The sequence below is a fragment of the Mustela lutreola genome, chromosome 10, assembly GCF_030435805.1.
Source record: "Mustela lutreola isolate mMusLut2 chromosome 10, mMusLut2.pri, whole genome shotgun sequence".
Taxonomy (NCBI): Eukaryota; Metazoa; Chordata; class Mammalia; order Carnivora; family Mustelidae; genus Mustela; species Mustela lutreola.
In genome coordinates, this window is record NC_081299.1 from 39,578,162 (window position 1) to 39,595,085 (window position 16,924).

At 40.9% G+C, this 16,924-nt stretch overlaps 1 protein-coding gene across 1 annotated transcript in view; it reads left to right on the plus strand.

The window, feature by feature from the left end:
* Positions 1-561: 561 nt before the first annotated feature.
* The window catches only part of ELAVL4 (ELAV like RNA binding protein 4), a 143,623-nt gene continuing 127,260 nt past the window's right edge, over positions 562-16,924 (plus strand). Inside the window, exon 1 of the mRNA XM_059137441.1 lies at positions 562-678. Within this exon, the coding sequence (XP_058993424.1) occupies positions 661-678 (18 nt within the window). The 5' untranslated portion in view covers positions 562-660. The remainder of the gene's footprint in view (positions 679-16,924) is intronic.

The following is a 16,924-nucleotide window of genomic DNA, read 5'->3' on the forward strand; positions in this document are numbered from 1 at the left end:
GGGATGACTCTAGAAAGAAGTTACAGCAGTGGTTGTTTGGGGTTTAGTGATGTCATTCACTGTCTCCATTTCTCAGTTCTCTTTGGACCTATCTTGGACACACTAATCAACTGGCCAAACATGGCTTGAGGGACCAACTTAAAGTGTCCACACTGCCTGCCAGAGAAGGCCACTTTCCTAGTGTGCCTTCACCCAAAGGGTAAGATTTATCCTAAGGATTCCAAATTGAGTAAGTTTTTAAACCCTCGGGGCTCAGCACAGTGTTTTGCCAATAACAGTGGTCCCAATGGTGTCGGTGGACATGAACCGCAAAGCAGCTACCTCACTTAAAATTTAAGCACAGGTAACAGTACTGGAGTAAAGGGAGAAGTTTTACTCATTCACCTTTTCAGCATAGACTCTAGGTCAAGCGCCAGGGCCAGGATGGAAGCCTGACTGGCAATGGCCTGTCCTCCGGCTCTCCTGCGGGGCGCCCCCTGGAGGCGACCGTGGGGTTGACGATAGAGACGGCGGCGGGGGTGGCAAAGCGACCAAGCGGCGCTCGACTGGCGAGCGAGCTAGCCAGCCAGCCGGGTGCGACTCCGCGGACGTCCCCCGCGCGCTGTTCCCCGCATCGCGTCCCGCCTCCATCGCCTCCCGCCGGACTGCACGGCCAGGAAGATGCGCCTCAAGAACCAGGTAGCCGCGCCTCTGGTCGGCCCAGTGCCCCTGACGCCCCGCCCACCCGCTGTCACGGTCGCCCGCGGCCGCGCGGCCACGTGGCCGCGACTCCATCGTTCCGGGCGCTCACCCCGGCCGCCCCGATTCCCAGGGAGGGAGTGGGAGCCCCTGTAGCTGGGAATCGCTCGGCGCACCTCTGGCTGGAGGACTCCCGGCGACCCTTCCCCCTCCCATCTGGAGGCTCTTTTCCGGCTGGGCTCCGGTCAATACACCGCTGGCCTCCCGAAACTCCCTTGGCTTCAGAGAAGACAACCGAAAGTTGGGTGGGCGCGCGCCCCCTCTCCTGCGACTGTGGACCCTGCCGCGCGGAGAAGCCACCGCCCTGTGCCACTCCCCTCTGCGCCTTTCCCGAGCTGTCCTCGGAGTGGTTTTGCTGAACTAGCTGGTGGCGCCAAAAAGTCCGGGCGGCTTCGAGCCTGCAGGGCCCCAGGGTGCTGGGCGAGCGGGCGCGGATCCTCTGGGGGCCCCTCTGTCTGTGTGACTCCCGCTAATTGTTGAGAAGCCTCACTCTCCGACACCCCCCCCCCCATTACTGCGCGCTGTGGACCTGGGCTTGAGATATTTCTGGTTGAGATGAGAGGACGCGTCTGTTGCCCTAAGCAGTGCTCTTGGTTAACCGACCAAAACGGAGACTCGGGTGTTGGGTAGGGTCTGTCTTGTGTTTTGTGGGTTTTGTTTCTCTTTGGGCTAGGGGTTGTCAAACGTTCAGGATTTAGTGAACACACGTCCTCAGGTTTTGAACTTGCCGGAGTCGAATTCGTTGCTAAAAGGGACCGAAGCTCTCCCCCCCGCAGCATATGTTAAGGGACTTAGGTAGACCCCAGGGAAACCGAGGGGAGAGGCTTCTAGAAAACAACTGTAGGTTCCGGGGGGGTGTGGTGGGGGCGGGGGGGGGGGGAAGTGAGTCATATTGATTCCCAAGGTGTTAGCCTGTACCTCTCAAGGGTGGTAATTCTGGTAAAATCTTTCCCCTGGGGTTTCAAATACCTGCCTCTATAACGCTGTTCCGCAGGATCTTTGTGGGATCCTGAAAGCCTACCTGTACTGCTTTATTTTACTAGAACCCCTTTAAAGAGGCTGCCTCACTTTACTCTCCTGCGTTTGTGTGCCTAGTCTTTTTCATATTTTATAATACTTGCAAATTGACACTGAACAAGCTTTAACCTCAGTCATTTCAGAATAGAAGTGAAATGTGAATGGAGCTTCATTCATGAGGGAAGTAGTCTGTGTGAAGTGTTTTGTAAATGTGAGTGGGTAGAATTTTAAACTGAATAAAATTAATATAATGAGGAATCAAAAGGTTCAATCCAGATGTTTGCCTGCATCCCTAATAAAGTGACAGTGCAGCGCTGCACAGTGCCTTTCCTTGTGGCTCCTGGGTGGAGTGGGCTGTGGCACTGTGGTTGACTAAGAACAAGTGGATGGTTGGATTCCTTCCATTAATTTTCTAAGGCACTAACCATTCCTTGGGGCTGATAGGGTTGTGACGCACCCACCTATGTAGAGGATTTTCCCCTTTTCCCAACTACTTTAGAAATATATCAGGGATTTAATGCAGATTTTCAGTTAAAGAACTTGTAAGTAATCCTCTTTACTTATCATTAGTGCTAGACCCTGAAACCATTGCTTGCTTGTTAAGATGCACTGCCTGAATGTGATTGTAATAGAGGTGGAGCTGTGATTTAGAGCTGGTGACTTCACTAATTCTGCTACGTAGTGTGTGTCTTGAATTAACAGACAACTTACTGTTTGTGTAGAGGAAATATAATTTAGCATAAGGGATTCTAATTCAGATATTCTTGGTTCAGGTCTGATCCCATCACTCCTAGTTTTGACTTTGCATAATTAATTTCTTGGTCCTACCATCCCCTCCCCCTTTATTCCCAATAGACCAAGGAGAATAATACCAACCTTTAACATGGGAATTAAATTAAATACTCTGTATATAAAAAAAGAAACACTAAGTACAGTACCTGGCATGTAGGCACTTAGTAAATACTCCTATTGTTAACGATCCATAAGCAGTAGCTATTACCAGCACTACTACTGTATTTACTTAAAAATACCTACCTACCTATCTATGGTTGGAGAGAGAAACTGACTGCAAAAGGGCAGGAGGAATCTCTCTGGGGTGACTGAAATATGCTATATCTTGACTGGGGTGTTGATTAAGAGGGTATATCCATTTTTTAAAACCCATCAAATTGAGCCATTAAGATCTGTGCATTTGATTGTATGTACATTACATCTCAATTAAGATAATTTAAAAATTTAACCTCCAAATGTGTTAAGTACATATCTTTTGGGAGGTGGCAGTTGACATACCAGCCTAATTCTGCGTAATCTAGGAATTCATTTCCAGAGACCCCTCTGCATATGAGCATATTTCCTTCCTAAGTTCATATTGGGTCTTAGGAAAGAGAAAGAAGGTGTTCTCATTTTTCGGGTTGTTGTCAGGAGTGATGGTCTATGGAGAAGAATGATTGGCTCATTCTGAGATGATATTTAAACTTACATTTAGTATTAGTTTTTACTAAATAGTTTTTTACTTAAAAAAAAAAGATTTTATTTATTTATTTGACTGACAGAGATCACTAGTAGGCAGAGAGACAGGCAGGAGGCGGGGGAGCAGGCTCCCCGCCGAGCAGAGAGCCTGACGTGGGACTCCATCCCAGGACTCTCAGATCATGACCTGAGCTGAAGGCAGAGGTTTTAACCTACTGAGCCACCCAGGCGCCCCACTAAATAGCTTTTTAAAAACCAGATTAAAATGTTTTATTTGATCCAGTGGTGCTTGTTTGTATAATATACCCATTCAGTAAACACAGTTTCTGAAAGGTCATAGTCACTTTGTATCCCTTTCTTTGCTTTCAGTACATTCTTTATATTGTTTGGAGTTAAATGAGATACCTAATGTGCTTTTAGCAAGGTACCAGGCACATAGTAAATGCTAATTTTCTAGCTGTTATTATTAAAATTAATACATACAGGGTACCCAGCATGGGTCAGTGTGTCAGGCTCCCTGCTCAGTGGGGAGTTGGCTTCTCCCTCTGCCCCTTCCCCCTGTTTGTGGTCTCTATCTCTCTGTCTCTCTCAGATAAATAAATAAAATCTTTTTTAAAAAATTGATATATCCATATTCTTGTTTTTTGGATGTCAGAAATCAACATTATGCATGTTTTAATGACAATTCACTATAAAGATGCTGTGAAAAATAGTTATTTTTCCGAAGCTTCTCTCCTTGGCTAGTAGATGACCTTCTCTTTCTGTCTTCACATGGTCTTTTCTGTGTGTCTGTGTCCTAATCATCTCTTCATATAAAAACAATAGTCATCTGAATTAGGTCCACTCATATGACTTCATTTTACCTTAATTACTATCTCTTTAAAGGTCCTATCTCCAAATAGTCATATTCTGAGGTACTGGGTGTTTCAAGACCTTAACATATGAATGCAGTGGGGGCAAGGGGTTCACAATTCAGCCTACATCACATGGTATCTAGTAAAAAGCTTTATTGGTTCTTTCAAAATAGCTTAGCACAGAGAATATGAAACAAGTCAGATTTTGACTCTTGTTATAGAACAGTTCAATTTAGATTTAAATGTTGTAGTCACCTGCTGCAGTGAGAAACCCAAACATATCCATCAGGTATACACACACACACACACACACATTTTACATGTAAGGTCAATTACAACTGAGGCAGAGTTACGGTCATTGTCTAAGCTGGGTTTAATCTGTGACTGGGTCCACTAAAAATCATGTCCTTCGTTGATTGAGAAAGATAGCTATACAGTGTCTTCCTAATCTTTCTGGCTTTATAACACTTGGGTGATGAAGTTTTGGCTTTCTGGAAAGAAATCATTTACCCCTTTTATACTTTAATACCTAGTTCTGTCTTCTGAGCCCTTTGTTTGACTTTCCAGGTTATCTTTGCAACAAAATAATTATACTAATCCCTTAATACATATTTTCTACATATTCAAGTCATGAATTTATGGACCCAAATTTAATGCACAAGCAACCTTTATTTCTCAAATCAGAGCCTAGAGATAGTTTACTTAGAGCTACCTAACCTGCCCACTTCATGGTTTATTTCTCTTACCAGTTTGAGGTTCATCTTGGCTCCTTATGTTCATGCATCAGGATGTGATATTTTATCTAAAGAAAAAAATTCTCTAAACTTATGTTGGCAAAAATGGCTCTCAAATGCATTATGTGTGTTACTAATTTGCACAGCCTCTGAACAACTGGCAAAGTGGCTAGTGTTGACATTGCAGCTTCCAAGGAGTTCCCAGTTGCTTTAGGAATTTTTACATTTTATTCGTGTAATGACAGAGTTTACAGTTATCCACAGTGTGTTAATTATAAACATTTATTATCTATAGTACCAGTTTGATGCTTGATCTTGTATTTCTTTTACTAGAAACATTACAGCTTTTACATTTAATTATAATGGGGATTAATCATCACTTATATCAGTTTTCACCTATGAGCAAAAATCTTGGAACAAATTATAATTGAGATGAGGCTATTAGATTTAAAATTCAATGCGAACAAAGCTTTTTTTTTTTTTTTACTTTAAAATTTTCCATTAACAAAAACTTGCTGATATCACTGAGCCTCATTTCACAAGACTGATCTGATGATTGACTGACTCATTCATTCAATGAACATTTGTTGAGTGTCCAGTATGCGCAAGGCCCAGTTGTAGGTGTTTGGGGTATAACAGGGAACAAAATTCAAATATCTCTGTCAGCAAGAGTGCAAGGGGATGTAGGCATTAAAACAGCCATAATAAAGAAGTACTTTATATTGCATGTTAAAAGGTTATAAGTGCTATGAGGGGGGGGATTGGGAGGGGAGAAGTAGATTAGGATAAAGGGTATCAGGAGCTTGGGTGGGGGATTGTGATCTTGAATAGGGTTGGCCTCACTGAGAAGGTGGTACCTGAACAAACTTAATGGCAATAAAGAAGTTAGCCACATGACTATGTGGAGAATAAGCAGAGGGAATAGCCAGAGGAAAGGCCCTAATGCAGGGGTGTACCTAGAAGGCTTCAAGGAACTTCAAGGAAGACAGTGTAGGCTAGAGAAGAGTGAATGAGAAGGAAAAAAGATTATAAATTGGATTATAATTTTTGTATGTTGAATAAATAGCATTACAGTTCATCATACACTAATAAGCAAATAGATGATTAACTTATATATTAAGCACAACAGCAAATGCCTGCTGAATGTTTCTTTGGTAAATGAATTGGTGCTTCTAAGAACTGGTCCTGAACCTCAGTAGAAAAGGGAATAGGCTCTAGAATTGTTGCTGATTCTGGTGCCAGCAAAAGTTAGAATTGGAGCTGGGAAAAGGGAAGGCAGGAAACTAACATGGAGATGCCAGCATGCAGTTGACTGAGTCTTGCCAGACTGTTGTCACACTGACTTCACTAGGGAGTCAGTTTTTCACTCAGACTTAAAGGTTTGGTACTGAAAAATTCCATTTCAGTTTGGTTTTTGTCCTCATGATTTGAACCATTAACCAGAAAGAAAAAATTCTAGTGTAGAGGATTTTCTTGATTTGAAAGCTTGAGATGTGTCAACCTCGGGATTCCCATACCATAGCATTAATCTTTCTTGTTTACTTCTTATTGGCTAGATCTCATAGTTATCATATTTGGATATTTTGTTCACAGTTTACAAAGTATTTTTATATATTTGTCCCTCACAACAATATATGTGTAGTCCACTGTAGTAGCCCTTATTACATTTTGGACTAGGTGTCTTCCATTTGTCCTCTAGATCTACTTTCTATCCTTTTCCACAACCTTTCTGTGGCCTTGGAGGCTGACCTTCATAGATTGCATCACTGGGGTCCACTGCCCTCTTGCTTTGGGAAGGATTCAGCTAGTGGTAAGATCCTTTGGGAAGAACTCAGCTAGTAGAGTAGCATATCTGAGGGCAGAAGGAGAGGTCCGGGTATTTATTCCCGCAGGTGCCACTCTGCTAGGCTATTGGTTAGCAGTGGTGTGTGAAGGTCATAGTCCCTACCCATCCTACAGCTATAGTTCTCTCTCTGGGTTCTCTAAAGTCTAAGGGATAGCAAAGGGTCTCCAAACCTGCTGGCCCAGGGTGCTTCATCTCCCTTGATGTTTAATTTTACTCTTTGTGTATGCCTTCTGTTTCCTGACTGGGGCCCTCACTGAGACATAGCTTTCAAGATGACAACCTAGGGAAGTTGACTTGCCCAATGATAGAAATCTGGTAAATGACAGAGTAGGGACTTGAATTCTTGTTTTGTGATTCTGGTGCAATTAATTTTAAACATACCTCTGTAAATATATTCCAACTGGTGTATACTGTTGAGAAACCTTTCTATTTTGGTCTCCATTTAAAAGTGTATTATATGGGATATTATGTATTGCTATTTCCTTAAATGTGGAAAGGCTTTTGCAAAAAGTAGGACTCTTTAGGAAGAAATACTGTTCTCTTTTTTGCCCCCAAACGAATAGACATAACCTGTAGCATGTCATATCTTCATAAGAAAAGCTTGGAAATAGGGGCACCTGGGTGGCTCAGTCCGTTAAGCTTAAGCGGCTGCCTTTGGCTCAGGGTCCTGGAATTGAGCCTGGCTTCAGGCTCCCTGCTCAGTACGGAGTCTTCTTCTCCTTTTCCCTCTCCCCCTCCTCCTGCTCATGTTTTCTCCCTCTCTCAAATAAATAAAATCTTAAAAAAAAAAAAAAGAAAAAGAAAGAAAGCAATTAAACTGTTTGCCTTTGGTTATTCATGGTGATGAAAAATAGGGAGAGTGTGTATAGTTAATAATCTGTGATTTTCCCTTTCATCTCTCTGTTGGTCTGCCATAAAATCCCCTTTACTCTTTGTCCTACTTTCCTGTCTCTTCCCTCCCAACTGTTCACCAACACCAAACATTGTCTCTGAGTTGTAGATCTGACCCTGTCATTCCCTGTCCCCCACTGTCCACAGGATGAGGCCCACGCTCATTAGTTTGTCTTTCTCCAACTATCTTTACCCTTATATCTAACCTCATGGCCATCCATTTCTCCAATTGAAATCCTCTACTTGCTTCAATATTAAATTATTTGCAGTTAACCAAACATGCTTCATATTTGCTTTTGCTGACTTGCATTTGTTGTCCTCTCTGCCTACAATATCAACCATCCTTGCCCCTGAGCCCTAGCATCTGCCAAGAGAATCATTTACACATCAGAATTCTGTTGGAAATCATCATGTGAAACCTTGTGGACCCCTCAGGCAGAGCTGCCACATCTGAGGAAAAAAGCCAAAGTCCTTGAGGACAGAAACTAGACTTTATTCATCACTGTATCCCCTGAGTTCTGGAGCCTTGTACTTAGTGGACGATCAACAAGTATTTATTGAGCAAATGACTCAGTGTAAGGTTCTTTCGACCAACATTTTTATAAGGAAAGTTGTTTTTACTGATTTGAATTAAAATGTCAGAAAGATAAGGTGAGGGTGGTAGTAAGGAAGAAATAAAAAGCAAAAATTCTGGGTTGTCATCAACTAGAGTTTCTATACAGGGAGTCCTTGCCATGGAGTTGTGTTTTTGCTGCTAAAGGCCCGAATAGGACTCCATACAACTTTGGTCTCTTACCCAATATTCGGACACCTGTAGTTGACCTGTGTTAGCCTGTTCTGCTGCTATTATAGAAGGGATTCTTCTTTTTTTTCTTTCCCCCCTGAAGATTAGTTGGCCATCTTTTCCCTACATCTCTGATATTAAAGATCTTTTAGTTCTCACAGCATGAGTTTCTGAACAAAGAGTCATCTGGGAAGCAGCAGTTTTGAGGATCTTACTCAGGTCATTGGAACTAGTGTTCTTGAAAGTGCCTGGTGCATAACTGTAATAATAGAAGTCAGATCCCAAGTTTGTATTACAAGTGAGTGTTTTGTACTACAAACTCTCCCTCTCCACTCATACAATCACTTGATGAGGGGAAAATGATACTAACTGTAATACTATACTGTAATTTGAAGTCTAATTACTATGTTGTTTGGAGACATATGGCAGAAGGACAGAGCTCAAGAAACTTTAGTATACATGGGACACCCTTATTTTGGGTTGAAATAAAATTTCTCTGTCCTCTGAAGATGTGATCTATTCTTTTGAGGTGTAAATTATACAAGGGTTAGAATATTGTCATAATAAAATATGATAAATAATAAATAAACAAATAAATAAATAAGAAATAATAAAATAATTTCATCAAAACATTTTTATCAAATTTTAAAAAGTGAATTGTTTTTTCCAATCTTTGAAATGGGAGAATCACACTTTATAAGGGAGAGGTGATCAGAGTAAACAAAAATTTAGTGATTTGTTCTCTACTTATAAAATGTTGTTGTATGGAATCACAATGGGCCTGCTATTCTGCTATTCTAGATAGGTTGTGTTCAATAGGAGACATTTTTAAATTCATAAGATAGTGAAGAGACTTAATAAATTTGCCAAACCAAATTGGGATAACCAGTGCTATAAAGACTATCATAAAAGTCTTTCTCTATGGAAAATTGTACATATATGGGATGGATTGGCATTCAGTAGGGATGAGGACAGGAATGGACATATGGGGGGAAAAAAACAAACCACAAAAAATTAAGGTGAGAAATGTTTGTGAGTAGCAGTGTTTGTAGAGAACCCTTTCACTTTTCTCTTACATTTTTCTGCATTGAAAGAGTGGTATAAAAGGAACATGAAAATTGAAGAATAATGAGTAAAAACAGAACTCTGAACTAATGGTAAGAATTCTGAGATAATGTCTCTATCACAAGTGTTCCTGTTCCTGTATTTATTATCCTGATTTATGGCATCATCATCTACCTAGTGGACCTGTGCAGAAGAATGCTGAAGAATTACTGTAGATCTGTCCTTCTACCTTACTGTCCACATTTAGTTTCAGTCTCTGGGTCCAGATAGCCAATTTTATTTCTTTAATTAGTTAAGTGCCTAGTATATGCCTTGTTCAGATAGGGAGAACGATATAGATAAAAATTACCACCCATGTGAAACTTATATTTTCTTAAGCATTGTATTTTTCTGATTTGAAGATAAGATTTCTGAAATGGAAACTCATTTTAACAATCAATGTTTGGAAAAAAAAACAAAACACTAAACTAAGACAGTAGGTTGTGGTGTGGTTATCATTACCTGTACATGGACGAACTTAGTGAGGCTCATAGGAGGTATCTTTTCAACCATCACGTTGGTTGTATTTTTTGCATTTGGAAGTCCCATACACAATTGAATTTTAACTTATAATTTATAATATAAATTAATAATTTATATCCCTGACTGTCACTTAAATTCAAAATAGTCAAAAAGCATGTGAAAAGATGTCCCACATTATTAGTCATTAGTGAAATGCAAATCAAAACCACAATGACATATCACCTCATATCTATTAGCATGGCCATAACAAAATAAGAAGAAGAAGAAGTGTTGACGAAGACGTGGAGAAATTGGAACCCTCGTACATTGCTGGTAGGATTGTAAAATGATGCAGCAACTGTGGGAAAGTTAGCCAGTTCCTCAAAATGTTAGATATAGAATAAATATATGACTCCACAGGTCTGCTCCTACGTGGATACCCACGAGAATTGAAAGCAGTCATTCAGATACATGTACACACATGTTCATAGTAGCAGTCTTCACAATAGCCATAAGGTGGAACCAGCCCAGATGTCCATCAATGGATGAGGAGATAAACAAATTCTGTATACACATGCAGTGGGATATTCTTCAACTACAAGAGGGAAAGAAGTTCTTTTGCAGGCTACAACATGAATGAACCTCCACAGTACACGGAAAAAAGTGACAGAAACCAGACACAAAAGGTGACACATGATTCTACTTATATGAAATATCCAGAATAGATAGGTCCAAAGAATGAGAAGGAAGATTGGTGGTTGCTGGGGACTAGAGATGGCAGTGGGAACAGGGAGAAACTGCCTAACAAGTAAGGGGGTTTTACTTTGAAGTGATTGGAATGTTTTAGAACTAGACAGAGGTGGTGATTGCACAACGTGGCAAGTGTGATAAATGCCTCTGAATTGTTCGCTTTAAAATGATTAATTTTATATTACGTAAATTTCACCTTGATAAATTATTTTTAAAAAATATTATACTGTGATCCATAATGGAAATAAAAGTTATCATGTGTCCTCAAGTTTGCCGGTCATATACTATTCAGTGCAATTATAAGCTTATTTGTGGAGCATAAGAAATAACACGGAGGACATGGGGAGATGGAGAGGAGAAGGAGTTGAGGGAAATTGGAGGCGGAGACAAACCATGAGAAACTATGGACTCTGAAAAACAATCTGAGAGTTTTGGAGGGGTGCGGGGGTGGGAGGTTGGGTGAGCCAGGTGATGGGTATTATGGAGGGCACGTATTGCATGGAGAACTGGGTGTTTTGCATAAACAATGAATTCCAGAACACTGAAAATAAATTTTAAAAAACAAATAAAAATCAAAAGAATTACAAATTTTTAAAAAATGAAATCTTATCATTTGCAATGATGGTTGCAACTAGACAGTTGGAACTAGAGAGTATTACGCTGAGTGAAATAAGTCAATCAGAGAAAGACAATTATCATATGATTTCACTCATTTGTGGCATTTAAGAAACAAAACTGAGGATCATAGGGGACGGGAGGGAAAAAAAAATAAGACAAAATCAGAGAGGGAGACAAACCATGAAAGACTCTTAACTATAGGAAACAAACTGAGGATTGTTGGATGGGAGATGGATGGGGGGATGAGAATCACTGGGTGATGGGCATTAAGGAGGGCACATGATGTAATGAGCACTGGGTGTTATATGTAACTGATGAATCACTGACCTCTATCTATGCAACTAATAATACGTTATATGTTAATTTAAAAAAAAAAAGAACAATAAGTGGTCAAATCTCTTTCTTTTTTTTTTAAGATTTTATTTATTTATTTGACAGACAGAGATCACAAGAAGGCAGAGAGACAGGCAGAGAGAGAGGAGGAAGCAGCCTCCCTGCTGAGCAGAGAGAGCCCAAAGCAGGGCTTGATCCCAGAACCCTGGGATCATGACCTGAGCCAAAGGCAGAGGCTTTAACCCACTGAACCAGCCAGGTGCCCTGGTCAAATCTCTTTCTGAAGATCCTAGAATTTTCAGAGTTCAGAAATTGTTAGGAACTTTTCGTGTGTCATAAAGGACTCTCATATAGGCATCTGCAATCTACATGTCAGAAACTTGACTTCCAGTAGAAGCTGTATGATATAGGTATAACTGGGGTATCCACATTCCTTTTCTCCTCAGCCGCTCAGAGCTCATCAGTAAACCCCAGTTGGGACTCATAAATGATTTTGCCTTTTTTGTAGTTGTCATGAGTGAGCACTGGTGGCAGAATTGCAACTTGCCTCGACAGGTGGGTCAGAACCAAGATCCAGAAGCAGTGACAAAGGAGTTTGTGAAGCAGTGTCTTGCTATTACCATGTTGAGGAGGGGTGAGGCAGGCTGTAGCTGAGGATATGCTAGACTTGGTCTTCTTCTAACTATGGCATTGCTACCAGCATGATCCCATTTACAGCAGTAGTATTCCCCCTGTCATTTGTCAAGTCTCAGACATCCCTCAAAACCCTGTGACCTGTGAGCTCATATTTCTATGCCTTTACAGGCCCAGAACTTTGACCTATTCCATCTCTTGAAGTCTGGCTGGACAAAGCTGTCTGGTTACTTCTTATAGGTACCTTGAATGCCTTGTAGTACTTAAGCATGATTTATACATTCAAGGTGATTTTTCTTCTTTTTCTCTTATTGGGGAAAAATATAAATAAACACGTTTAATATCCAGCAGAGCATCTCCATAAGTAAAAAGTATCAGAACTTGTAATAACCAAATGCAGAAGAAACCCCAATATTCCCTAATGCCTTTTGAGATTGTAATATCCCTCATAACTCAAAGAGGCCACGTTCACCAACATGGACTATGAAAAGCAGAATCCCTGTGATGCTCTGCTTATCTATCTATGGCCAAAAATGATGGATAATATCTTTGTATAATAGCTTCTGTTTATTAATAAAATTATATACAAATTTAGTTTTCAAAGTTTGAATCTTAGCCAGGATTTAATAGTTGCCATTTTCTTTGATATCATGTTTAATCTTAATACCATTAAGCAGGGTGTATACACTCCAGGTACACTATAGAGACCATGGGCCCCTTTCTCTCTTTTATTTCACTCAGACCAACGTATACATGTTTCCTAACTAGCCCCTACAGTCACCTGAATTTATAATTCCCAAAAAAGATTGAAGTTTTTCAGTTGCATGTAATTGTGCAAAGAATTTACAGTAAAATCAAATATTTTAATACTACACACTGAGTTTCTCGGCACCGTTCTAAGTGTTTTATCTGTATTAACTAACCAATGGAATCTCACAGCACTGTGGCCACTGTGGAGGTGTGCCATTCAGACCTCTGTTCAAGAGAGAACTCACTTCTCTCAAGAGGAGTGAAGTTAGATGACAGCCTCTAAAGGCAGCACCTTTAGGGCATGCCCCAGCCCTTGACTGAGCATGGTGGAGATCTAGAGCCAGACCATTTTTGCCTAATGTGGTACTTCTCTTGTTGGAAATCTTTGTTCCAGAACTCTCTTAGGGGATGGCCAAGCATTTGTCTGATCTTTATCGTGGTCTGACTCTCCTCTCAAATTCTACTTCCTCTCCCTATATTTTCGCAATAAACTGATAAATCTCCTGCATGCCTGACCCTGTTTAATGTCAGCTTCTGGGAGGATAGAAGTGATACAGGTAGGTATTATTACTGTCCTTATTTTACAGATAAGGTAGCCAAGTCACAGAGAAGTGGCTCAAGGTCTCATAGCTAAATGGCTTTCAATGTCTTTAATCTTGTTCTTCACCCATTATGGTATGTTACCTCCCCATTCTAAAGTTCTTATCTATCCAATTAAATATTCTTTGTATGGCAGAAACTCTGCTGGGTTCTAGAAATAAAGAACTGTATAATATAGACCCCTATCTCAAGAAGCCCATAGTCTAGTAGATAAAACAAGGAAAATAAGCAGGCAGTTTCAGTCTTTGCTCTCAGTGCAATGATGAGACGTGTGCAGGGTGCCCTGAGAGTCTAGAAGGGGGGAACCTAATTTGTGTCATTTCTCACTTCCTCTACCCCTGGTATGGACATCCCCTTCCTCTTATTCCTCTAGCCCATGCCACCAGACTCATCTGGGATGTATATCATGTTCTCTGACCTCCCAAAACTGAGTTGGGCTTGATTGTTCTGTATTCTTTTTTTAAAGATTTTATTTATTTAATTGACACAGAGAGAGAGAGAGAGACAGACAGACAGACAGAGAAATCACAAGTAGGTGGAGAGGCAGGCAGAGAGAGAGGGGGAAGCAGACTCTCTGTTGAGCAGAGAGCCTGATGCGGGGCTCAATCCCAGGACCCTGAGATCATGACCTGAGCCGAAGATAGAGGCTTAACCTACTGAGCCACCCAGGTGCCCATTGCTCTGTATTCTTATGGGAACCATCTGTCTTACCATCTCATACCTGCCTTAGCTGATGTTTACTACTTGCCTTCTGCTTGTCCATGTGTGTGTTGCCTAGTGGCATGACTAGCTCAGAAGTCTGTTGAATCAATGAATGAGGAGAATCATTTGTTTGCTTGGACGATTAACTCCCAAACCTTGAACATTTCAACGTGTGAGTAGAAAAGAGATGTTGGAAGAGAATGCACAGGAGGCACTTCTGCTCCTTTAAAATTTGGTCTCAAACATGGACAAATACTTCCTATCTTGTTTATGATATAGATATGTTGGGCTGATATTTTTATCCATTCATCCACTCATCCATCCATCCATGCATCCATCCATCCTTCCATTTGTTTATTCAGTCTGTCAACACATATTTATGGAGTGCCCTCTGTGTGTCAGGCACAGTGCTCAGTACTGTTCATAGAGGTGAATGAGAGGTACAGTCTCTGACCTCAAGGAATTTTCATTCTGGCAGGATAATTGGGATCTAAACAAATACAACCTGAATGTCCCCCAGGTCCCTCTAATTCATGGATCTTAGATGAGGTCACTTTAAATCTTTGTCAATAAGTCCAGTGTATTTATGTACCGGATGACATGCTGTCAGTTCTGTCCCTCTCTTAAGTCTCTGTGGGCATCCTCAAAAGCTGCCTTTTTCTTGTAAATGAAATAACACCTACCATTGATAGTTGCTTGATAGTTGAATAAGTGTTGCACAAATTCAATATTTTAATCATTATTACTAATATGATCATATAATATATCCTGCTATCTACATTTCTACTTTTCTATTCCTCTGATGCCTCCTTCTCACCATTTTTCCTGACCACTGTGTGCTGTTCTATTTGTTGCTATAAAGCTGCCCATACCCTTCCACTATGCTACCACCACTACTGGAAACACCTGCATGATAAGACCTTCTGGTTTATCAGCTTCCTCTATGGCCACTATCTCTAGATTTCTGTTCCTTTGTCAGCATCTTCAATCATCTACTACTAAGACTTGCTACACTCATCTCATCACCTAACCACTGTCCACCTCCCTCTTGGAGCATCTGTTCTTTCTCCTGCCAGTTTGAGTTTGTTGCCATTTTCCATTATCTCTGGATCTCAGGTGCTCCCCTCTCTCTGGTCAGTAGTGAAACACTTTCCTCCTTTTTTTTTTTTAAAGATTTTATTTATTTATTTGACAGACAGAGATCACAAGTAGGCAGAAAGACAGGCAGAGAGAGGGGAAGGGAAGTAGGCTCCTGGCCAAGTAGAGAGCCCAATGCGGGGTTTGATCCCAGGACCCTGGGATCATGACCCAAGCTGAAGGCAGAGGCTTTAAACCCACTGAGACACCCAGTCACCCCGCACTTTCCTCTTTTTATGTCTATCTACTTTTGTAGGGATCCCATGATATTGTAGCTTGGGCTTCTAGTAAGAGTTATTTTGTTATCAGACATCTTTCCTTTATTTGTACTGTTAAATGTAGCTTTCAGTTAGAACCTCCAACTGTAGCAGGAACCAATGATCCCATTCAGCCTATTTTCTCATTTATGGTGGGTTTTTTCCCACAGAGCTTTCTGTTTTACCTCTGTTCCAACCTCGAAGGTTCAAACCAAGGATGAAGAAAAAATAGGGATTAGCTAATGGAAGAATGGAAACAGGATTAGGTAAACTGCAGAGAGGAGATGAGAGACACAGTAGAAGGAAGGGCCCTCTGCAAAGCTCCAGAGGTCAGGACCATCATGGGTGTGTGATAAAACAAGGTGTGCTGAGATAATGCAAGCGTCGTGATATAACCAGCGTATTCTAGAGTTCAAGGTCTTAGATGGCAAGAGGAAATCCTGGGAACTTTGTGTCAGAACCAGGAGGGCCTCTCCTAGATACTGAGAACAGAAAAAATTATCTGGAAGTGAAACAGGTTGAGTTTTCCCATGTGCAGGTGTTTTGTTGGTAGCTAATTTTTCCCTGGCCCCCAAAAGCTGACATAAGCTGCTGACCTTTCGTATGTATTAAGCAAGGCTTGTGTTTCTTCTTGGTCCTTTTCTCCATCACTTTTATTACCCAGTGGGACTGGTCTAGACAATGTTTATACTTCTTTTTTGTTTTCTGGATCTGTTGATTGTCATGACCTGATACTTGCCTCAAGCTTCCAGAATCCAGTTATCAGCCCTTCCAAGTTTTGGATGTTAGGACTCTCAGATTAGTCTTTTCTCTTCTTTTTTAAAAAGACTTTCTTTTTAAGTAATCGCTATACCCAACAGGGACTCCAACTTACAGCCTGAGATCATGAGTCACATACTCTATGACTGAGACCACCAGACACGCCTCAGATGAGTCTTTCTTACTCCCTTACAAAGAATTTCCCTTGTCCAAACCCACCAGATTTGAAGAGTCACCACATGGATATCTTGAAGATATAATCACCATGACAATCCTGTGACAAAAATCACATACCTATAGCAACAGAAGACTGTGGTCCCACAGGAAACTCCCATCCTGGGCGTCCTTCATGGTCCCTCCCATGTGAGGCCTTGTCAGTCCATGTTTCTCTCACTTTCCTTTCAACTCTGGAATCTATTTATTCCATTCATTTGACAATCACTAATATCTCTTCAATTTCTTACTATACCATATAACTTTTTGTA